Here is a 25,116-nt window from a genome sequence, read left to right as displayed (position 1 = left end):
TTGCACCACTGCACTCTAGCCTGGGCAACAGAGCAAGACTCCATCTCAAAAAAAAAAAATTTTTTTTAATAAAAAAATCCCGTAGTTTTTTGAATGCTACAAAGATGGCAAAAAAGAAGGCATAGACAAAGCAGAAACTGATGGCCTCTGCTAATTCATGCCTTGCGTGACTACTTCATTATTTGTTGATTTGGGGGTTTTATAATTTTTTTTTTCTGTAGATAGGTGTTTTTCTTTCTCTCTATTTTTATTTGATTGTGTGGCTGCCTATGGACAGCAAAGCTAATATTTAGAGTTTGAACTGCAGACATTGTTGCAGGCTTCTTTTTTTTTTTTTTTTTTTTTTTTTTTTTTTTTTTGAGACGGAGTCTCGCTCTGTCACCCAGGCTGGAGTGCAGTGGTGCAATCTCGGCTCACTGCAAGCTCCACCTCCCGGGTTCACGCCATCCTCCTGCCTCAGCAGAAACAACGAAATGACCTGGCTGATGTGTTCCTGCAGGAGAGTTTATGGTAAACTGTTTCCCTCTCAGCACAGAAGACAACAAGATCTTAGTGACCAGAATCCTCCAGGTATGACAATCAGGGCACCTAGTCTGCATTTGGAGACAGAACTGTTAGGAAACTGCAATCCATATGCCACTTCTCCAGAAACATTTCCAAGTTCTCATGGGTTCTTCCTCCCAGAATTGGTGGTAGAATTGAAGGTGCCCATCATAAGCATCCCTTGATGGACAGTAGCTGCCGCCCCCTTTCCATCACGTGACACTCATCTTTCTCTGCTTCTTTCTGCAGTGTTCCATCGAGTGTGGGAGCGGGACGCAACAGAGGGAGGTGATTTGTGTTAGAAAGAATGCAGACACCTTTGAAGTGCTGGACCCCTCTGAATGTTCTTTCCTGGAAAAACCCCCCAGCCAGCAATCCTGCCACCTCAAGCCTTGCGGAGCCAAATGGTTTAGCACCGAATGGAGCATGGTAAGACATGGTGCTCTTGATGCAGGTTGCATTGGCACAGCGTCCCCCAGCTGAACTCCTATAGACCCCTCTTGGCCAGGCACTGGGTTCAGCCCTGAAAGAGATTCCCTACAGCAATCTACCTTAGGTGGTGGCTGCTGGGGTACCCTGTGACTCGGCCTGCTTTGTGGGGAAGGCCTGAGACATAGATGATCTTGCTTTCTAAATTGTAGAAACAGTGACTCTCACACTTCAGTGTGCATAGGAATCATCTGAGGATCTTGTTTGACAAGACCAACTCTGGGCCAACTGTGGCCGAGGATTTGCATTTTTAGCAAGTTCCTGAGGTGTGTTGGATGGAGTTGTCTTTGTACTGCATTTTGAGCAATGCTGCCATAGAGGATTGAGGATTCAAGGATGCTGATAAAAGTACTACATCTGATGCCAGGCATGGTGGTTCACACCTGTAATCCCAATACTTTGGGAGGCCAAGGTGGGAAGATCACTTGAGGCTAGGAGTTTGAAACCAGCCAGGGCAACTAGCAAGAACCCATCTCTAAAGAAAAATTTTTTTAATTACTACATTACACACACACACTCTCTCTCACTCTCTCTCTCTCTCTCTGTGTTTGTGTGTGTGTGTGTGTGTGTGTGTGTGTGTATATACAATTTTTTAAAATCCTATAGACATTCTGGATTATGGATTGTGGGACTGATTATGTTTTCTATTCGAACTAGCTACTAGGAAGCTCAAATCCAAAATTATGCCTCACCTGGTATACCAGATCCTGCAAAGTGGATTTTATGTGCTAATATTCCCATGGCTTTTCTTTCTTTTTCCTACTTTTATCTTCCTTTAGTACTAGTTTTCTCACTTTTTTAAAATCTTTTGGCCCTCTAAGTCTTTCTCAAGTCATTTCAAATCCTTTTTGTAAGGAGGGAAATAGTGTGTAAATGAAGAAAGAGATTGATAAATACAGAAATAAGTTACTAAGAAATGAAAGGGGAAAGGATGGATATAGTGATAAGATTCATTTTTTTCAAGTTGAAGAGTTCATTTTCAAGAAACTTCCTAAAATGGAAAACCTCCTCACCATCATTCCAGGTGACCGGAAAACCTCCTGAGGGCCCCATCCCAGGTGACTATTGGCATAGTTCTGTGGGTCGGAGTGGGAAGTGGAGGAAGGGTCATTCTGCTTCTCATCACTAAAGATCTTCAAGCAGAGGCTGTAGTGAGCCCAGAGTAGGGGGGTCAGAGCCTTTCTCACAGTGATCAAGGGTGATAAAAGGGAATTTTGCTTAGAAAATACATGAATAAAAGCTGAGAATTCCATTTCCAAAAAGTGTCTGTCTGCTCCAGTGATAACAGCCGTTTGGCTGTGTAGCAAACCACATCTCAGAGGTAGATGGGAACGAAGGAGGTGGGTTGAAAGGTTCCTGGCAACTTCTGGGAAGTGGAATTTAATTATTTTGATGTTGACTAAGGCTTGAGGATACAATAACAGATCGCAGTTTTCTTTTGTCATCTGATTTGGAGAGTCTACAAAGAACCATGCTTACCAGGCCAAGTTGAAGGAGACAAACTTCAAAAACACCTGCTGGAAACAACCCAAATGTCCGTCAGCAGGTGAACGGACAAACCATAGTGCATCCACACAGTGGAACAAAAAACTCAGCAACAAAAATATAGATGAATTTCCAATGCATTTTGCTAAGTAAAAAAAAAAAGCCAGGTTCCAAAAACTACATGTAGTATGAGTCCATCTATATAATATTCTGTAAAAGGAGAAGCTACAGAGACAAAGGCCAAATCAGTGCCTGCTGGGGGATGGGGTGACCACATCTGTCCAATCTGACCGCAGAGGGGCAGCACGGGAATTTTTTGTCTGCAATTTCATGTCTTGTTTGCAGTAGGAGATACACAACTGTATGAATTTGTCCCAACTGATAGATCTGTATACCACAAAAAGGGAAATTTTTAGATGCAAATTTAGAAAATATGAAGTAAATGGTTACTGTAATAGCAAATACTGATGGAAGCTAGACTTCTTTGAATGTACCTTGTTTTACAAATTTGAGTTTGGAACTAAGTAAATATTTTAGATAATTATAAAAGAAAATTAAATTTTAAAAAAGCAATCCCCCAGAACTCAAAATACAATGAAACAAATTAATCTAAATATGTTTCCAGTTGGTGGCATCAGCACTATTGCGAATGACTTTAATACATAGTAATTTGACATTCTATCCCTAAAAAAAATTACTGCAGAAAAATGTTCACACTGTTTGCAATTATCCTATTTTTTGTGATAGTGTTGTACTGGGTATGATGATTGGGCATATAAGTGTGAGAAGGTAAATGAGTAATTAGATGATAATATAATTCTATTAGCCCCAATATCCTTGAGAAGTAGGATGTTCAAACTTAGGAGAAAGTAGATACAGATACAAGATAGATACTGTATGGCTTAAGGCCTCAATAAAAAGCCTGTTGTCCTGAATTTGAATTGGAAGTGTCAGTATAAACTTAGAAATTGAGTTATCTTTCTAAAAATCTTTTCTAATTTCACCCACTGAAAGAGTCTAGAATCAGTGACCAATCTAGGGATTCAGAGGGGGTGGCCGCTTCCAGATCTGGGGCAGCATATATGTAAGTTAGACTGGGATATCTTTTCCTAGCAGGCAGCAAGGAAGTTCTTAAACACAACAGAGCTCATGTCCAAAGCATCCCAGAGCCAACTTGTAGAGGCTCCTGTGAGCCATTGAGCATCAGTAAGAATAATAATACCATAGATTGGATGAAGCAAATTATATGTGTTTAAACCCATCCATTTACAATAAGTTTATAATACTTTAAAAAACTGATAAGTCATCATTATAGGATGTTAGGGAACCAACTTATTATTATGAAAACCCATAAATGAAGGGAAAGATTCAAGTGTTTATGCTGTCTTTCTTTTTTTTTTTTTTTTTTTTTTTTTTTTGAGACGGAGTCTCGCTCTGTCGCCCAGGCTGGAGTGCAGTGGCGCGATCTCGGCTCACTGCAAGCTCCGCCTCCCGGGTTCACGCCATTCTCCTGCCTCAGCCTCTCCGAGTAGCTGGGACTACAGGCGCCCGCCACCATGCCCGGCTAATTTTTTGTATTTTTAGTAGAGACGGGGTTTCACCGTGTTAGCCAGGATGGTCTCGATCTCCTGACCTCGTGATCCGCCCGCCTCGGCCTCCCAAAGTGCTGGGATTACAGGCTTGAGCCACCGCGCCCGGCCTCTATGCTGTCTTTCTTAACATACCACTGGGTAACCAAAGAGTAAAGGTGCTGAGGGAATATGATAGAATTAGAATTAGAATTCTAAACCCCCAATAAACTAATGGATCTGAGCATTGAACATCAGTGGCCACTAACATCCCCAAAAGAGAGGCAGCCCCCCGGAAGTAGTCTCACAAAAAAAAAAAAAACCCTGCACCTGTTAAGGCCTCTTTTAGGTCCAACTTCCAATGTTCAGGAGATACAGAGCATAGAGGAACACGAATTACACCATGGGAGCACAGTCAGCAAAATCCAGACTATGGGAAACCGCAGAACAAATGACTCAGTTCCAACCCCCCGCTGCAACCAAAAACTTTTTAAGTGCAAGAAGGAAAAAGACAGTGGAAGGGAAACCTATGGATTGAAAGAGTTGTGAGAGACTTACTGACCAATTGCAACTTGTAGACCTGATGCAGATCAGATCCTGATTATTATTATTATTTTTTTTTTGAGACAAAGTCTCACTCTCGCCCAGGCTGGAGTGCGGTGGCACCATCTTGGCTCACTGCAACCTCTGCCTCCCGAGTTCACGCCATTCTCCTGCCTCAGCCTCCCAAGTAGCTGGGACTACAGGTGCCCCCCACCACGCATGGCTAATTTTTTTGTATTTTTAGTAGAGACAGGATTTCACCGTGTTAGCCAGAATGGTCTCGATCTTCTGACCTCGTGCTCAACCCGCCTTGGCCTCCCAAAGTGCTGGGATTACAGGTGTGAGCCACCGTGCCCTGCAATCCTGATTTTAAAGGAAAAAAATCTGTATTAAAAAATCTTGGCTGGGTGCAGTGGCTTATGCCTGTAATCCCAGCACTTTGGGAGGCTGAGGTGGGCAGATCACCGGAAGTCAGGAGCTTGAGACCAGCCTAGGCAACATGGCAAAACCCCGTCTCTACTAAAAATACAAAAATTAGCCAGGCGTGGTGGTGCGCACCTGTGCTCCCAGCTACTGGGGAGGCTGAGGCAGGAGAATTGCTTGAACCTGGGAGGCAGAGGTTGCAGTGAGCGGAGATCGCGCCACTCTGGGTGACAGAGCAAGACTCCATCTCAAAAACGAAAAAAATCTATAGGATTCACAAGATAAGTGGAAGTAGGAACACTGAGTCTATATTGAAGAGAATAAGAAATTACTGTAATTTCTAGGTAGAATAATGATACTGTGGTAATTGTTAAGAGTTCTTGTCTTTTAGAGCTACAGCCTGAGTTATATGGAAGAAGTGATCAGATGGCTAGATTTGCTTCAAAATAGTGGGAGGAGCAGGAGGGCGGGGAATATGGATGGGACACACCTGGCATGAGTTGCTGATTGTTGAAGCTGGTTGATAGGTACATGGGAGTTTGTTTTCATATTCTATCTCCTTTTGGAAATGTTTGAGATTTTCCAGTGTCTTCTTTCTTTCTCCAGTGTGCTGAGCTATTGGTCTGCCGAAAAATCTGATGTTTTCCCTTTGTTCCCATGCAGTGTTCCAAGAGCTGCCAGGGCGGCTTTCGGGTCCGGGAAGTGCGGTGTCTGTCAGATGACATGACTCTAAGTAACCTCTGTGACCCTCAGTTGAAACCAGAAGAGAGAGAATCTTGTAACCCTCAGGACTGTGTCCCTGAAGTTGGTAAGTAGAGATTTCAATCATGGGGGAAATGTTTGTGTTTTTTAAGCTTGTCAAATTCTCTGGTGTAACAATAACAAGCCTCTTCTAGGTCTTTCGGTGACCTTGCACACAGTCATGGAGTTCAGAGGGTCAAGGCGCTTTTGGTATTATAAGTTTCATAGTTTAAGATGATCATTCATAGCAAGGATGGCGTCTAAGCCACCCACCAAGAGACACACTTTAGTGTGGATTGATTAAAATGGTAATGCCTTCAAAGATTTGGCTCTATCATCCTTAAGGTCAAAGTAGTAAAATGTCAACTTTTAATTGTCGGTGCAAACCAGTGTAGGCTGGACCACGTGGGGAGATTCTGGGACCTTAGCAGGGAGTTGGCAGAGAAGGGAGGAAGGGGAGGAGGCCAAGAATTGGTAGAGACAGTGATGGAGGGTCTGACCATCTCTCAGAGGGGCGTAGTGCTAGCTGAGTCCAGAGAGATGCAGTGACTAGACTCCAGGAGGGGGAGTGACAGCAGGAAGATCTAGGCCACACAATGGTCAGAGTCCTGCAAAGAACAGCAGCCTTGCAATTCAGAAGACCCCAACCTGCACCCTTGCAATAGGGGCCAGTTTCCTGGAGGAGGGCATTGGAGAGCATTAGGGAGGTTAGGCCCTTTCATGGGCTGCAGTTCATGAGGAAGGGGCCCATCCCAGCAGGGGAGCTCAAGTACAGCCAGAAAACCGAAGAAGGCACCTCGCACATAGATTGGGCAGATAGGAAGTGTGAGGTGGGTGAAGATGCATCTTCAGAGGCATATTGGATGCCCCAAAGCCCAGTTTGAAATCTACTCAGAATGCACCCCCAGGTGTAATCAGGACTGGTTCCAGAATGGAGGTGCACCGAGCCCCTTCGGTAGCTTCTTCACAGTCTGCTAAGAACATATTTACTTTTCTGTCTTCGCAATAACATCAAAGGAAATGTATTAATATATCAATAAGCTTTCATGGGGTAGATTCCTCCTGCTGTGGACTAAATTGAAGGTTTTAATATACTGACCTAACATCCTTCCTATCCCAGGGAAGATGTGTCAGTTACAGCATAGATGCTTTATGATCAAAAGGCTGGGTGCGGTGGCTCATACCTGTAGTCCCAGCATTTCAGGAGGCTGAAACCAGTGGATCACTTGGGCCAGGAGTTTGAGACCAGCCTGAGCAACATGGTGAAATCCTTCTCTACAAAAAATATAAAAATTAGCCAGGTGTGGTGGCACATGCCTGTAGTCCCAGCTACTTGGAAGGCTGAGGTGGGAGAATCACCTGAGCCCAGAAGTCGAGGCTGCAGTGAGCCATGATCACACTACTGCACTCCAGCCTGGGTGACAGAGTGAGACCCTGTCTCAAAAAAAAAAAATATCTACCACAAGAGGCTGAAGAAATGCCCAAGCTACTAGTAATCAGAAATGCAAATTTTAAAAATGAGAGTCCATGTTTTTCCATAAGACTGGCGAACTTTTAAAATATTAGACAATGTTCAGTGTTGGCATCCTCGTGGGGGGATAGGTCAAGTGGCAACTTGTAACTTGGTGTAAACTTTTTAAAGAGAATTTTATCAATATCTATCAAGATACAAAGCGCCCATTATCTTTGACTTAATTTCACTTCTAGGAATATATTCTAAAAATATGCTCTCAAAAATGTATATTGCACTTGTAAGTGCATATACATTGTGCAATATACATTTGCTCTTCCATATAAACTTTCATTTATTTTATTTATTTAATTTTTTTTTTTTTTGAGATGGAGTCTCACTGTATCACCCAGGTTGGAATGCAGTGGCTCTATCTCAGCCACTTATTGCACTTATATTGCACAATGTAAGATGCACACACATGCAAAGAATAGGGCTCGTCGGGTGTGCCACCTACTCAGGACGCAGACGCAGGAGGATCACTTGAGCCCAGGAACCTGAACTGTGGTTGCCCCTATGAACAGTCACGGCACCTCAGCCTGAGCAACACAGAAAGACCCCATCTCTGGAAAAAGAAAAAAGCGGGGGGCTTAATGAATTGTGTAGAATTAACGAATGAACCGTACAATTTCTTGTAACTTATAAAAATTGGAAGCAAGCTGGGCGCCGTGCGTGACTCATACCTGTAATCCCAGCACTTTGGGAGGCCAAGGCGGGCGGATCACGAGGTCAGGAGATTGAGACCAGTCTGGCTAACACAGTGAAACCCCATCTCTACTAAAAATACATAAAATTAGCCAGGCGTGGTGGCACGTGCCTGTAGTCCCAGCTACTCAGGAGGCTGAGGCAGGAGAATCGCTTGAACCTGGGAGGCGGAGGTTGCAGTGAGCCAATATCATGCCATTGCACTCCAGCCTGGGCAACAAGAGCAAAACTCCATCTCAAAAAAAAAAAAAAAAAAAAAATTGGAAGCAATTACATTTCTATAAATAGAAGGAAATGACTTATTTAATTATGTTCCAGCACATAGGACAAAATACAGACACCCAAAAAAAGAAGATGGTAGATATTATGATACAAAAAATTATCTAAATATATTTATGAGTAATATTTTAAAATGCAAGCAGCTGAGAAGTATATTGTCAGTTCTTTCCCAAAGTAATCTATAAATTCAAGCAATATTAATCAAAATCCAGGCAAGGTTTTTCATAGAAAAATCTGACAACCTGTGTCTAAAGTTTATGTGGTGGCTCACGCCTATAATCTCAGCACTTCAGGAGGCCAAGGCAGGCAGATCACTTGAGCTGGAGTGGGAGACCAGCCTGGGCAACATGGTGAAACCCTATCTCTACTAGAAATACAAAAAAAATTAGCCAAGTGTGGCAGCATGTGCCTGTAATCCCAGCTACTCAGGAGGCTGAGGCAGGACAAAGGCTTGGACCCGGGAGGCAGAGATTGCAGTGAGCTGAGATAGAGCCACTGCATTCCAACCTGGGTGATACAGCGAGACTCCATCTCAAAAAAATAAAATAAATAAAATAAAATAAATGAAAGTTTATATGGAAGAACAAGAGCAAGGAACCAAGAAGAGCCAAGGCTGTTTTGATGATTAACCATGTTGAGGGACTTTTCCTACCACATATCAAGGCATATTGGCACAAGGATGGATTAGAAAAAGCCAGGAGAGCAGAATAGCCCAGAAATAAGCATATGAAGGATGCATGATATATGAGGGAGGTCACATTATGAATCTGTGGGGAGAAGATGAACGATTCAATAAACGGTCGTGAGCCAATTGTTTGTCCATATACAAAGAAAAAAACAAGAAAACTGAACTCCCTTCTCTCATTCTACACATACCATACACACCACAAACCCTAATTCCTGGTGGATTAGTCAAATGAATGTGAAAAGAACATTTTAAAACTTTTAGAAGAGAACAGGGAAATTTATATTTTATTTCAGAATACAAAAGGGTTTTTTAAATGAAACCAACAATTCCAAACCACAAAGGAAAACATATTATAATATCAATTACATTAAAATTAAAAATCTCTGCTTATCAAACAACACCAGGAGCGAAGTGATCAGAAAAGCCACAGGCTAAAGAAGATATTTGGAACACATATAACCTGACTCACAAAGGATCAGATCCATTAGATTAAAAAATGATTCATGAAAATTCTTTATAAGTTAACTAAATCAGAAAATGAGCAAAAGATCGGAAAAGCAATTCACAGAAAAGGAAGCCTCAGTGGCCAATATACATGATATGTTCAGCCTCACATGGGAATCATTTCACATTCACTAGCTCAGCAAAAACTAAAACATATGGCAAAAAGAGAATTCTTCTGTTTCACTGACAGGAACATAAACAGTTATACCAACTTTGGAGAGCAAACTGAGCGTATCTAGCAAAGTTGGATATACCTTATGATCCAGCAAGGCCCAGGCAGAGGATGGCAACAAAACTACTTAAAAGCATTGTTTGCACTGGAAAAAAAAGTTGGATTAATGTCCAACTTAAATGTCCATCAATAGAAAATGATTAAATTGTGGATTATATATACAAGAAAATTCAATAATGAAAATATGTATAGCATTCATTAAATATGAATGAACTGCACAAATTCAGTGTTGAGCAAGTTGCCAAGGAGCTTATACAATATGTATCTTTTTTATGTTTAAATGTCACAGAGTGGTGAGGGATTCCCTCACATAGAGTTTAAGTGTAAAGAAATGTTTGGGGATAAGAAACGTCAAATTTGGGACTTCTGATTACCTCTGGAGTGATGAGGATGAAGGAGGAAGTGATCAGAGAGAAGTGAGGACACAGATGAGTAACTTATTCTCTATACCTATTTCCCTTATAATGTTTAAAAGGAAGAGAAAAACCTGTGAGCCCTTGGCACACATTCACACCCCACAATGGTAATAAACAGCAGCGCAGGAGTTAAAGCCACAGCCACCGCCCTTTCTCTTCCCACTGGTCCAGGCTGCCTCTTGTGCTCAGGGAGTCTTCTGTTCGTTCTCTTTCGCTGCAGATGAAAACTGCAAGGACAAGTACTACAACTGCAACGTGGTGGTCCAGGCAAGACTCTGTGTCTACAACTACTACAAGACCGCCTGCTGTGCCTCCTGCACCCGTGTGGCCAACAGGCAGACGGGCTTCCTGGGGAGCAGATAACACCCCTGTACCCCCATCAGTAGGGCAGCATCACTGCCTTCCCAGGGGCTTCAGCAGTGCGCCTGGCTGGCTGCTGCTCCACCGCGGGTCCCCTGGCCCAGGCGCTGCCAACCAACTTAGTCACCACCCCTGCCTCCGGTGAATGCACCCCGTGGTACCCAGGGGGTTTTTACACAGGATGTTTGAAAGCCACCGTCGGTCCTTTAAGCATCACCATGTACTGAGGATCCCCTCCTTGGACCTGGCACCTGCTAATGGTGCCCTTTGAAAGTCAAGCAGTGGGAAGTACATGGAGCTCTCAGCCTTGCTCCCATCTGGCACCTTCAAGTCAGCAGATGGGCCACTGACTGAGCGCTGCCCCGTCCCTGGTGCTACTGGCCTTTCTAAACCTAGTGCCCTGGAGAGTCCAAGAAGGCAGTGCCCCCAACCCAGCGCCCCACTAAGCCTTGCTGACACGCGTGCATCCCTCTGTGACCTCAGCCCAGCTGTGCCTGTTTTCATTCTCAAAGACATTAGACTGTTTTCCTGCCCTATGACACAGATATCTCAGATGAATATTGTGCTTTATTTAGCAGGTATACTCACAGATACCAGCTCCTTAGCAGCTCACAACATCCCAGAATGGGAGGCAGGGGGTGACTCATTATCCCCATTTTACTGACAGGGAAACTGAGGCTCAACTTAGGTAATTGACCTGCCAGGTATATTCACCCATCCAGTGAAAGAGCTGAGTCCCCACCCCAGTCATCTACCAGTAACCAGCCTGGGGCCTGTCCTTAGATGTGAAAGGTGCTGCTTCATTTCTGACCAAGAGACTGAGAAGTTTCCCAGAAAGCAAACAAAGCCCAGGCCCCTGAAATCTTTCTGGTCAAGCCTTTATCCCAGCACTCAGTTGTTTTGGATGTCTGTTCCTACTTGCCCTTCCCCTCAAAGTTACAGATCCTAGTTACAGGACTCTGCCGGCTTTATTAAACTGTCCGTGAGACAAGAAAGCCATTGGGGGAACCAGGTGATTGCCTGAAATTCTGACTCCGTTCCAAGTGCTGTTCCTCCCAGGGAATCAAAGGCCAGGGTCCTTATGGCCGTGGAGCCTTCCCGACCACAGAGCCAACTTGTGAAGCACACAGCTCTGCGGCCTGTGCTCTGCCCTGCTTCAGCCGCCTCCCCCATGCTCTTCACCACGCCCCTGGAGAGTCCGGCCAGCCTATCCCAGCCAAAACACTGCTGTATTAGAAAAAGTCTCTTTCTGGTCTTTCTGGTTTTGTTTATGAATTTCTCTCTGTGGCCACAAATTCCTCCCCTCCCCCATGACTCACACACAGTCCATACGCCCCACCCCCAGACTTGAGCACCAAGATCTGCATTAATGCAGTTGGCCTGGGACAAGGAGCTGTGGACCCTTCCCCATCTCTTCCAATTCACTTCCCCCAACTATCCAGTTCCAGAGGCCGCAGGCCTGGAAGGATGCAGTGCATATTGAAAGGTGGACCCTCCGAAAACCAGTTAAGAGGAATATATGTATGTTTTACCCATTAAGAAATAATGGCAAGCTAAACAAATTGTAAACTTACAGAAAATTTGTCTTCTGGTCCTGGGCATATTTCCCTTTTAAAGCAAGCCTGGATTCTTAGCAAAGTGTTTCCCCCATTTGCTCTTTTAGTTGACAAATCTGCTACTGTGATGATGGTTTGCAGCTTTTGGAAGCAGTATGGCAACCTGGCCTGACACGCTGTTTAGGCTTCCACTAACCTGGGGCTTTCAGAAATTCTATTTGGCCTTTCTGTGGGTAGCTTTCCAGCTTCTCTTCTGGGGAGCCCCAGGCATCATTTCCCAAAAGCTTCCCCATCTCCTGATTCTCTTGGAACTCCTACAGATAAGCAGCCTGGCAGAGGCCCAGGCTCCCAAACCGACAAAGTGAAAAGAGACCAGAGAGGCCAAGCATATTGACCAGTGCTGTTCAGGGCCTGCTCTTTCCACTCGCCACTTATTTTGCTTCTTGTCACGAGGGGAGTTGTTCCTGTATGTGGCTGCTCTCAGATCTTGCCGAGCAAGCCTGTCATCTGAAGAGGTTTTCTTTTCATGCCGGAGGGCAGGGTAAGATCAATGAGTGGAAGAGAGAAAGGCTGTTTTAGCTCAAGTTAAAGGAGCACTTTCTAGCCATCAAAGCCACCCAACAGAGGCAAGGGCCACCACACATGAGGGAGCGCTCTGTCCTTAAAGGGTGTTATCTGTTGAGTGGGAGGTGAACATCCTGGTTCTTCCAACTCAGGAATTCTCATGGCTGGGCTGGGTCAGTGATGGCTTTGTCTCTTTATGTCTAAAGTGCCCTATGGCTGCTGAAGGTTACCTAACCATTCTTTAAAAGGAGAATGACCCTCCATGAGAATGGCCAGCCTGCCAACTGTGCAATTGAGGAGGAGCCGATGGATCAACCCCATGTATCCCTGGGAGAGAAAGTGCATAAACCAGGGGTCTCTTTTTTTTTTTTTTTTTTTTCAACAAACCGTTGAGCTATTCTTGGAGTTCATCTCTGGAGAGGTTATACATTATTAGAAGTTTGATTATTATTGTAGTTTGATCAATTTATTTGTCTTAGAGATTCAATTTTTACTAATTCCCTAGTTTTTTATTTCAGCATCTGAATGTCTTTCTCCCTAGCACAATGCATACAATCAGGGCCTTGGGTATTTCCAGTGATAACTTTCCTTGGAGAGGATCTAAGAAAAGCCCAGATTTCGGTAGCCATCGCCCTCCAAATTATGTCTGTTTCTGCTTTCTTAGTGCCCATTATTTCCCCTTCTCCTTTCTTCTGTCGCTGCCATCTCCTTCTTGGTCTTCCCATTGTTCTTTAACTGGCCGTAATGTGGAATTGAAATTTACATTTTGATGCTGGTTTTTTTTTTTGGCCTGTGTACTGGATTGCCTTGTTTCCTGCTCTGAATTTTAAAATTAGATATTAAAGCTGTTATATGGTTTCCTCACAAAAGTCAACAAAGTCCAAACAAAGATAGTTTGCCGTTTTACTTTCATCCATTGAAAAAGGAAATTGTGCCTCTTGCAGCCTAGGCAAAGGACATTTAGTACAATCAATTCTTTCCACCCTCACGATGACTTGCGGTTCTCTCTGTAGAAAAGGGATGGCCTAAGAAATACTGCAACTAAAAAAACAAACAAAAAACACCAAAAAAAAAAAAGCCATGTAAAGCCAGCCACTAGAGGGAGTCAATTCAGTTCTGTAAAGGCATGCTCAGTGCCCGCTGCCTGCAAGCTGCTGGGGACCCCAGGGAGGGCAAGGCAGCCTGTCCCCGCCTCCAGGGAGCTAGAACATGACAAGAGTTCTCAGCACTGTGCCCACCTGTCCCTTTACCTTACCTCTTTGTCCCAGAGTTCTTGGAGGGGTTTTTCTGTATTTTCTTATGTACTCATCTACTTATTCTCAAAGTATTTAGCATTCAACACTCTTTTTGCTTTAAAAAGAATGGCCTTACAAAGGGACAGAAAAGAGAAGACACGAGTTTGGCATATTTTCATCAAGTTATGTGGCAGAGATCCAGATATTACCAGGACCTTTCTAAACCAATGTTGTGGGGTTTTTTGTCATCCAGATAGCCACTTTATAGTTGGAATATCAATTTTCTAATGAGGAGGAAGACATAAATGTAAGTGGTAAAAAGAAACATGACTTCCCTTAAAACAGGCTGGATAATCTCTATCAGCCTTGTGGGTGGAGACTACTATTTGATCCTTGCCATATAAAACATTTTAATATGGTTTACATGGGAAAATATCGATGGCTTCCTCACAAAATGTATGGATGACATGAAGTTGAAGAGCTAATGGCTTGGGTGACACATGCTGGATCCAAAAAGATCAGGGAGACTAGAATAAAACTTGGATGTTAAAAATTCACCAGGAATCCACATAAAGTCCTATACTTGGACTAAAACGAAAAACTATGTAAATACAAGGTGGGAGAGAGGCAAGAATTTCAGTTGACTAAGCTCAATGTGAGTCAAAGTGGATGGAACCATGCACAAACAAAACCCACAGACATGCAGGCTACGTGAGGAGAAAACTGGTGAGGGTCACATCACATTTGGTTTGCATTTGCTGGAACCATACTTTAAGAAGAAAACCGATCATCTATAACATCAGTTTATCAATGCCCCATCCTGATGAAAGTGCAGACTCTCAGAAACAGCGGGAAGGACTTCATGAGAACCCTCAGGCTGGAGAAGGGACTAGGGCACAAGGAGAGCTCTCCTAGGACCAGGACCGAGAAGCTACAGGGAGGCACAGTTTAGCTCCTGCAGAGACCCAGCTTTTCAGAAGTTGGAGCCTTCCAGAGATAGAGGGACTGTGGTAGGTGGTGACCCACCCATCACTGGAGGTGGAAGCAGAGGCCGTTTGCCAGGGATGCTGGAGAGGGGATTCAAGCATCTGGCTGGGCAACGTGATGCCCAGGGTCGTCCCCACTCGGGGCTTAGGGGAGTCTGTAAGTAGAAGAGCTTTAGGTGATTTGTTTGGTGGGGGAAGGCAAGTACACAGCTATGCACTTTCTGTTTCTGACTTTTGCCACCCTGTCAGCCATGGGGAGCCCACTGTGGGACTGGAACCCTGAGCTGAATGTGGCCTCATGTCTCACAGAAACACTGGCAAATTGCTCAGAGCCACCGTCTGCATCGAGGAGTAGCTGAGCGGCAGAATGGGGGGCTGCCTGCCCAGGGTCACTCACCGTGGTGGAAGCAGAGCCATGGCTTGCCTAGGACCTTATAGATACCATCACTCTTTCTCAGCTCACCTTGAGTTCCTGCACCTTTGCAGGGGCAAAGTAACTCCCTGCACCCTGAACCACCCCCCCATTCCTGTTTGTTTCAGCAGATAATGATGGGGGGTGTCCATCGTGCTGAGGATGTGACCACAAGAGGGTGAAAACTTCCAGCCAACTTTCTCAGTCCTTTCTCTTGCGAGAGGGAAGCCACCTGCTACACAAACTAACACCCCCTGCCTTGACCCCTTCCCCACGACTCAGTTGACAGAAGGATATACTTTGTTATAACTTATTATTTTGTTCTCTGTAAATACAAGATGTTTATAGGAAATATGTATTCTGAACTCTATCTGCAGAATGAGTCACTACACCAAAATAGTTCTATTGTTTAGAATGTGTTAATTTTAAAGGGACCTGATAGGTATTTATTTACATATGCGATCCACATTTGTGTGAAAGCATTTGATCATACTAACCCAGCCTCCTGGAATGTCGCTGTACGATGATTGATGTCTTTTTCTCAGTCCATAGTTACAATTGTTTAGTATGCTAATTAGTCCAGTTCCCTGAGGTTTAAGGTCAAATATAAATTACTCTGCTTTTCGACTCATTCAGGTAGCATTGTACCTGAACCTGATTGCTACTTTTTCATCTTAAATATTATATTTCCTCATCTAATCTGCCTTCCCCTCATCCACAGACATTTGGAGAAGGAAATGGGAGGGTGTCTGTTATCCCTTTCTCTCTGCTTTGTCCCCGTTGTTAGACTGGCAGCGTCAGTTGCTCGGCAGACTTGTTTAGAGCCGTGGATGAGGCAGGTGGCTGGCGGGGACGGGGAGGCTGAGAGGGAAGTGGTGGCATTTACTGCTCTGACACTTCCACTGTCCCTGCTGGGGATGCTGGGGCCAAGGCCTGTGGTTGGCCTGTGAACTGCACAGCCAGGAGCAAGGAACCCACTAAATACTCCATCACCTCCATGTCCCCCCTACAGTGTTAAATTATTATGTAAGCAGGTGAAGGGTAGAAGGCGAATTATGTGAGTAAATATGGTCTGTTCTCTCTTCAGCAAAAATGACTATTTTTGTGTGTGACTAATTTATTTTTATTATTGTAAAGATACAATAAACTGGTTGAAATATCTGCTTTTTTGACAAGTTTGTGCTTTCTCTGGCCTTATTCATGTTCTGTTCTCCTGCAAATAGCCGCCTCTAAAAAGAAGACTCAGACAATAAACTGGTTGAAATACCTGCTTTGTTGACAAGCGTGTGCTTTCTCTGGCCTTATTCACGTTCTGTTCTCCTACAAATAGTCCCCTCTAAAAATAAAACTCGGACCCTTGAGAGGTCAGCGGCTTGTAGACGTTGGCTTTGGGTGCTTGAGGTGGAGCCGGGCCAGTTAGAGAATGAGACGTGCCTTAGATAGAACATGAGCCCACCCGCTTACACGGGTCCTGAGTTAGGCTGCGTTAGACTCACCTGAGAAACTTAAAGTGAAGTCCTCAGGCATGTGCTCCGCGCCCAGGATGCAATCTCACATGAATTTCTTTAAGTCTCCCCCAGGTAATTATATTGTGCAGAATAGGTTGGCACCCACTCTGCTGGTTTGGTGGGGCTCCATCTCTAACTTGAATTAATCTTCTTCTAGCTCCCTCTAGCTGACTTCACTTGGGTCTTGATTTTAGCAAAGTGTTCGACAAAATCTTTCAGGCAATCTTGGTGCAAAATAAAGTGAAACGTGACTGAGATGGTGATGCCAGTTGAAGGCCACCCTGGCCTAGAGAGCAGTCTCTAGCGAAGCCTACAAGCTCTGCTACAGACTCCATCCTGGACAGCATGTCAATAACTCAGAAACCAGCTCTATGCCTAAAATGCATTGCCCACCCTTCCCATCCACCTTTTTGCCTGGAAAAACCTCCATTTATTATTGTGGTAAAATCCACTTTACATAAAATTCACTATTTTAACTTTTTTTTTTTTTTTTTTTTTGACAGTCTCACTCTGTAGCCCAAGCTGGAGTGCAGTGGCATGATCTTGGCTCACTGCAACCTCCGCCCCCCGGGCTCAAGCGATTCTGGTGCCTCAGCCTCCCAAGTAGCTGGGACTACAGGTGTGCCCCACCACGCCCAGCTAATTTTTTGTATTTTAGTAGAGACAGGGTTTCCCAGGGTGGTCTCAAATTCCTGAGCTCAAGCAATCCACCCCCCTCAGCCTCCCAAAGTGCTGGGATTACAGGCGTGAGCCACTGCACCTGGCCTCCATTTTAACCATTTTCAAACGTACAACTCACTAGTATTTAAAGCAACCACAGTGTTGGGCAACCATCACCCCAAAATTCCATTTATTCTTCAACAGTTCAATACAGGAGTCCACCAGGCGCCGGCCACTCTGCTGAGCACACTTACACGAGCTTGTTTCATCTTCACAGCAAACCTATGAAGTTCAAATATTGTTTCCTTCTACAGATGAGAATATTGAGACTTGGAGAGGTTTGGTACCCCAGCTGATACCTGGTGGTGCTAGGATTCCACAGTCCGCTTCGCCTGGAGGCTGAGGCTTGTCTCTTTGCCGCCTCCATCTCCCCAGGGCCTGGCATGTTATATGGTTCCAGCCTATACTAGTTCCAGCCTCTTTCGCCACATGAGTTTCAGTCACTGGGCAACAATTGCACAAGGGCTGCTTGAAAAAGTCCAGTTGCTGCCGATCCTACCCTGGCTCAGTGTGACCAATGTGATCTGAGGCGGCTTCTGGAGGAGTGCACCCCCCACCAGGGGGAAGCAGTGAGCCTGCTCTGCGCGAGGGTCAGACCCAGGCTGGGACCCTCCGCCTCCAGTTCTGGGGACCACACGTCGTAAGGTTTATTGACCGTCTGGAAAAAGCCCAGAGGATGGTAGGGTGGTGACCGGGATGGAGAGGTTCTGGAAGGAGGGCTATCTTCAACCTTCAGACAATTTAAAGGACTGTCAGGGACAGATGACAAGAACCTGGACTCCTCCAGCAGACCAGGGCAGGGATGTGACCGGGAGTCAGACTTGGTTCAAAATGAGATGTTTCCAGTAATCAGAGAGGCTGAACAGTGGGAAAAGACACTTTAAGAGACAGGGCCGGGGGCAGTAGCTCATGCCTGTAATCCCAGCACTTTGGGAGGCCGAGGTGGGCGGATCACTCAGGAGTTCGAAACTAGCTTCAGCAGCATGGCAAAACTCCGTCTCTACAAAAATACAAAAACTTAGCTGGGCGTGGTGGTGCACACCTGTAATCCCAGCTACTCAGCAGGCAGAGGTGGGAGGATCACTTGAGCCTGGGTGGCAGAGATTACAGTGAGCCGAGATCGAGCCACTGCTCTCCAGCCTGGGTGACAGAGTGAGATCAAGTCTCAAAAAAAAAAAAGAGAGTGAGTGAGACCCCCAAAAAAGTGATCAGGAACATTTTAGGAGAGGGAAAATTTGAATATGGGCTGTATTTAAGATGACATCATTGGCCAGGCACAGTGGCTCACGCCTGTAATCCCAGCACTTTGGGAGGCCAAGGTGGGTGGATTGCTTGAGCCCAGGAGTTCGAGACCAGCCTGGGCAACATGGCAAAACCCCATCTCTACTAAAAACACAAAAATTAGCCAGACCTGGTGGCGGACACCTGTAATCCCAGCTACTCTTGAGGCTGAGGCACGAGAATCGCTTGAACCTGGGAGGCGGAGGTTGCAGTGAGCCAAGATCATGCCACTACACTCCAGCCTGGGCAACAGAGCAAGACTCGGTCTCCAAAAAAAAAAAAAAAAAAAAAATGACATTGTTGAATCCATGTAAAGCTTCTTGGACGTAAGGATGGTGTTTGGCCAAACAGGAGTACATGTTCCTCCAGTACTTAGCCAGGAAGGTCATGATCTGCTGTTTACCTTCAAATGGGTCACTAAATGTGTGTGTGTGCACGCACATGCACATGCGTGTATGGAGAAAGAGCATGCACACAGATAAGGTAAGATGTATTTTGGTGAATATTAGTGAAGGGTATGTGGTGTCCATTATACCACTTCTCTGAGGTTTGAAATTTCCTAAAATAGAAAGTTGTGGGTGGCAGAAATAAAGTACAAAAAGGGGATGGGGAGAAAGAGAACTAACTTTTTTGCTGTGTTTTTCAAATTTACCTAACAAGAATTAACTGGGGTGCTCATTCAACCTTGCAGGTAAGCAAGGTAAATTATATGCACAAACAAATGTTTTTAATTGTTTGAATTTTTTTCAATGAATCATTTACCAATTATGGTTTAAGAAGAATGGCTAGCTGGGCATGGTGGCTCATACCCATAAAGAATCCCAGCACTTTAGGAGGCTGAAAGGGAAGGATCACTTGAGCCCAGGAGCTTGAGAACAGCCTGGGCAACATAGTGAGACCCCATATCTAAAAAAAAATAAAATAACAATTAGCCAGGTGAAGTGATGCATTCCTGTAGCCCCAGCTACTCAGGAGGCAGTTCAAGGCTGCAGTGAGCTCTGATTGCACCACTGCACTCCAGGCTACATGACAAAGCAAGACCCTGTAGAATAAGATGAAGAAAGAAGAAGAAAGGAAGAAGGAGAAGGAGAAGACAAAAGAAAGAAGAAGAAGGAGAAGGAGGAGGGGAGGAGGGAGAGGAGGGGGAGGAAGAGGGGAGGAGGAGGGGAGGAGGGAAAAGAGGAAGAGGGGAGGAGGAGGAGGAAGGGGGAGGAGAAGGAGGAAGAGGGGAGGAGGAGGAGGGAAGGAGGAGGAGGGAGGAGGGAGAGGAGGGGCAGGAAAAGAGGAGGGAGAGGAGGGGCAGGAAGAGGGGAGGAGGAGGGGGGAGGAGGAGGGAGAGGAGGAGGAGGAAGAAGAGGGGAGGAGGATGGGGAGGAAGAGGAGGAAGAGAAGAGGAGGAGGAATGGTCAATACTTAGTAGACTCAAGTGCGATTTAATAAGGCGCCTTACATCACTTGATCAGGAACAGTTTCCTTGGTCTCTCTGACCAAGAAAAGAGAGAAGCGGGTTTACAAAGAGCTAGGAAAGAAGACACAATATTAGAATGGGTTAACGAAGCAAAGAACAAGCCTTCCCAAAGTAGACAATGGAGCCAGTGGAGGGGAGGGGAGGTCCCAGGAGAGGGGACAGGAATCTGTGTGGTGATCCTTGACCTCATCAAGGCTGGGGAACCCCGACTGGGTGAGCACCACTCGATGCCAGCTATCGTCTGAGTCTTTACAGCACTTAGTTTTCATCTTCACAACAACTCATGAAGCAAGCACTCTTGTGCAGCCATTTTATGGAGAAATAAATTGAGGCCCAAAGAGAATAAGTAATGTGACCAAGCTACTAAGTGGGACAGTCTGGCTTAGGTCTTCCTTATGCCTCACTGTCTAATGAAATCAACTGGAACTTCTTTTAAAAGTGATATGGGGCATTATTTCTGAGGGCTCTGTTCTGTTCCATTGATCTATGTCTCTGTTGTGCTACCAGTACCATGCTGTTTTGGTTACTGTAGCCTTGTAGTATAGTTTGAAGTCAGGTAGCGTGATGCCTCCAGCTTTGTTCTTTTGGCTTAGGATTGACTTGGCGATGCGGGCTCTTTTTTGGTTCCATATGAACTTTAAAGTAGTTTTTTCCAATTCTGTGAAGAAAGTCATTGGTAGCTTGATGGGGATGGCATTGAATCTATAAATTACCTTGGGCAGTATGGCCATTTTCACGATATTGATTCTTCCAACCCATGAGCATGGAATATTCTTCCATTTGTTTGTATCCTCTTTTATTTCATTGAGCAGTGGTTTGTAGTTCTCCTTGAAGAGGTCCTTCACATCCCTTGTAAGTTGGATTCCTAGGTATTTTATTCTTTTTGAAGCAATTGTGAATGGGAGTTCACTCATGATTTGGCTCTCTGTTTGTCTGTGATTGGTGTACAAGAATGCTTGTGATTTTTGTACATTAATTTTGTATCCTGAGACTTTGCTGAAGTTGCTAATCAGCTTAAGGAGATTTTGGGCTGAGACAATGGGGTTTTCTAGATATACAATCATGTCATCTGCAAACAGGGACAATTTGACTTCCTCTTTTCCTAATTGAATACCCTTTATTTCCTTCTCCTGCCTGATTGCCCTGGCCAGAACTTCCAGCACTATGTTGAATAGGAGTGGTGAGAGAGGGCATCCCTGTCTTGTGCCAGTTTTCAAAGGGAATGCTTCCAGTTTTTGCCCATTCAGTATGATATTGGCTGTGGGTTTGTCATAGATAGCTCTTATTATTTTGAGATACGTCCCATCAATACCTAATTTCTTGAGAGTTTTTAGCATGAAGGGTTGTTGAATTTTGTCAAAGGCCTTTTCTGCATCTATTGAGATAATCATGTGGTTTTTGTCTTTGGTTCTGTTTATATGCTGGATTACATTTATTGATTTGTGTATGTTGAACCAGCCTTGCATCCCAGGGATGAAGCCCACTTGATCATGGTGTATAAGCTTTTTGATGTGCTGCTGGATTCGGTTTGCCAGTATTTTATTGAGGATTTTTGCATCAATGTTCATCAAGGATATTGGTCTGAAATTCTCTTTTTTGGTTATGTCTCTGCCAGGCTTTGGTATCAGGACGATGCTGGCTTCATAAAATGTGTTAGGGAGGATTCCCTCTTTTTCTATTGATTGGAATAGTTTCAGAAGGAATGGTACCAGTTCCTCCTTGTACCTCTGGTAGAATTCGGCTGTGAATCCATCTGGTCCTGGACTTTTTTTGGTTGGTAAGCTATTGATTATTGCCACAATTTCAGAACCTGTTATTGGTCTATTCAGAGATTCAACTTCTTCCTGGTTTAGTCTTGGGAGGGTGTATTTGTCAAGGAATTTATCCATTTCTTCTAGATTTTCTAGTTTATTTGCATAGAGGTGTTTGTAGTATTCTCTGACTACAACTATCTGATCTTTGACAAACCTGACAAAAACAAGCAATGGGGAAAGGATTCCCTATTTAATAAATGATGCTGGGAAAACTGGCTAGCTCTATGTAGAAAGCGGAAACTGGATCCCTTCCTTACACTTTATACAAAAATTAATTCAAGATGGATTAAAGACTTAAATGTTAGACCTAAAACCATTAAAATCCTACAAGAAAACCTAGGCAATACCATTCAGGACATAGGCGTTGGCAAGGACTTCATGTCTAAAACACCAAAAGCAATGGCAACAAAAGCCAAAATTGACAAATGGGATCTAATTAAACTAAAGAGCTTCTGCACAGCAAAAGAAACTACCATCAGAGTGAACAGGCAACCTACAGAATGGGAGAAAATTTTTGCAACCTACTCATCTGACAAAGGGCCAATATCCAGAATCTACAATGAACTCAAACAAATTTACAAGAAAAAAAACAACCCCACCAAAAAGTGGGCAAAGGACATGAACAGACACTTCTCAAAAGAAGACATTTATGCAGCCAAAAAACACATGAAGAAATGCTCATCATCACTGGCCATCAGAGAAATGCAAATCAAAACCACAGTGAGATACCATCTTACACCAGTTAGAATGGCCATCATTAAAAAAGCAGGAAACAACAGGTGCTGGAGAGGATGTGGAGAAATAGGAACACTTTTACACTGTTGGTGGGACTGTAAACTAGTTCAACCATTGTGGAAGTCAGTGTGGCGATTCCTCAGAGATCTAGAACTAGAAATACCATTTGACCCAGCCATCCCATTACTGGGTATATACCCAAAGGACTATAAATCATGCTGCTATAAAGACACATGCACACGTATGTTTATTGTGGCACTATTCACAATAGCAAAGACTTGGAACCAACCCAAATGTCCAACAACGATAGACTGGATTAAGAAAATGTGGCACATATACACCATGGAATACTATGCAGCCATAAAAAATGATGAGTTCATGTCCTTTGTAGGGACATGGATGAAACTGGAAAACATCATTCTCAGTAAACTATCGCAAGGACAAAAAACCAAACACCGCATGTTCTCACTCATAGGTGGGAATTGAACAATGAGAACTCATGGACACAGGAAGGGGAACATCACACTCTGGGGACTGTTGTGGGGTGGGGGGAGGGAGGAGGGACAGCATTAGGAGATATACCTAATGTAAATGACGAGTTAATGGGTGCAGCAAAACAACATGGCACATGGATACATATGTAACAAACCTGCACATTGTGCACATGTACCCTAAAACCTAAAGTACAATAATAAAAAATTTAAAAAAAAGTGATATAGGGGCCCTACTCCCAGATATTTTGATCTTCAGTTGATTGAGGGTGGGGACCAGGCATCGATGTTTTGAAACCTCTCCAGGGAATTCTACCTAAGGCTGAAAACACTGAGAAGAGTGTGTCCCACTCTGACGTGCATATGAATTGCCTGGGGATGCTGTTGAATTTCGGATTCTGATTCAGTTAGTCTGGGGTGGGGCCCGAGTTCTAACATGCTCCCAGATGATGCTGATGCTGCTGGTCCAAGGACCGCACTGAAAAGTGAGGCACCTCACCCTTCGGAATGCTGAGGGGTTTCCTGTATTTACCGGGAAGATGAGCAGGTGACCTCTGAGTCATTTGCTCTCTTTATAAAACAGTCTTCTATGAAGTCTAGATGCTAGGTCTGAATCTACTAGTTCGCCTTTTGACCAATAACGCTTAGGGACTCTGAAGTGGTTTTAAGCCTCTGTGCTCGTGCATAGGTGATTTATTGGTTTTTACCAGATAATCGGTGTATTTAGGCACTCAGCTGTGCACACAAAAGAGAAACCTTGACTGCACTGACTTGGGGACTTGTTTTTGTTGGTGGGTTGTTTTTTTGTTTGTTTGTTTGTTTTGTGAGACAGAGTCTCACTCTGTCACCCAGGCTGGAGTGCAGTGGCGCAATCTTGGCTCAGTGCAACCTCTGCCTCACGGTTTCAAGCGATTCTTGTGCCTCAGCCTCCCGAGTAGCTGGGATTACAGGTGCATGCCACCATGCCCAGTTAATTTTTGTATTTTCAGTAGAGATGGAGGTTCACCATGTTGGTCAGGCTGGTCTTGAACTCCTAGCTTCCGGTCATCTGCCCGCCTCGGCCTCCCAAAGTGCTGGGATTACAGGCGTGAGCCACTGCACCCGGCCGGGAAGTCCTTCTACTAAAAATGCAAAAATTAGCCAGGCATGGTGGCATGCCCCTGTAATCCTGGCTACTCGGGAGGCTGAGGTAGGAGAATTGCTTGAACCCAGGAGGCAGAGACTGCAGTGAGCCGATATTGCACCACTGCACTCCAGCCTGGGCGACAGAGCGAGACCTCATCTCGAAATATAAAAAAAGAAGTTCAGAGGGAGGCAGTTGTTGGATTAGGTCTGCAATTCAGCAGCTTCAGGGCCAGCTTCTCTGCAGCTCTCTTGGCCTCTTCTTCGTGGTTGCAAGCCAGCTTTCTCCTGCTCCACCTATCATGTCCATCTTCAGGGAAGAAAGCAGGAAGGGCCGTTGCAGCTGTGTATCTCCATTTACCAATAAACCGAATACATTCCCAGAGCCCCATCCTACGTCCCACAAACTTCTATTTACATCTTATCGGCCAAAGTGGGCTCCATGGCCGTTTGTGGCTGCAGAGGAAGCTGGGAAGACAGAGAAGGGATTGTTGTGCTTGGCTGTGACCAGTTGGGGTTCCATTAGCAGAGAAGAAAGACAGGAAAGATGTGAGTGAGACAACCTGGGATGTCTGATTATTGCACCCTTACCGAGCAAAAGCTTCTAGAAAGGGACAACGGAAGTCCAAACGCCGCAGTGTCTGTTCATCTTTGACCCACTGAGGAGCTACTCCTTAAAATAGGTTTAGGTCGTACATCCTCCCTTTATTCAGCAAATATTTATTGAGCACACACTGT

General features: G+C 44.6%; 1 protein-coding gene across 2 annotated transcripts in view; it reads left to right on the top strand.

The window, feature by feature from the left end:
* Nucleotides 1-16,518, top strand: part of THSD4 (thrombospondin type 1 domain containing 4) — a 674,737-nt gene extending 658,219 nt beyond the window's left edge. For both annotated transcript variants that reach the window (XM_055277915.2, XM_055277916.2), the window contains 3 exons: nt 793-972; nt 5,715-5,859; nt 10,347-16,518. In XM_055277915.2, coding sequence (XP_055133890.1) covers nt 793-972; nt 5,715-5,859; nt 10,347-10,489 — 468 coding nt within the window. In that variant the 3' untranslated portion in view covers nt 10,490-16,518. The remainder of the gene's footprint in view (nt 1-792; nt 973-5,714; nt 5,860-10,346) is intronic.
* The last annotated feature ends 8,598 nt before the right edge of the window (nt 16,519-25,116 follow it).

This window comes from Symphalangus syndactylus, chromosome 5 (genome assembly GCF_028878055.3).
Source record: "Symphalangus syndactylus isolate Jambi chromosome 5, NHGRI_mSymSyn1-v2.1_pri, whole genome shotgun sequence".
In the NCBI taxonomy this organism is placed as follows: domain Eukaryota; kingdom Metazoa; phylum Chordata; class Mammalia; order Primates; family Hylobatidae; genus Symphalangus; species Symphalangus syndactylus.
This window is presented reverse-complemented; position numbering and strand designations above follow the sequence as displayed.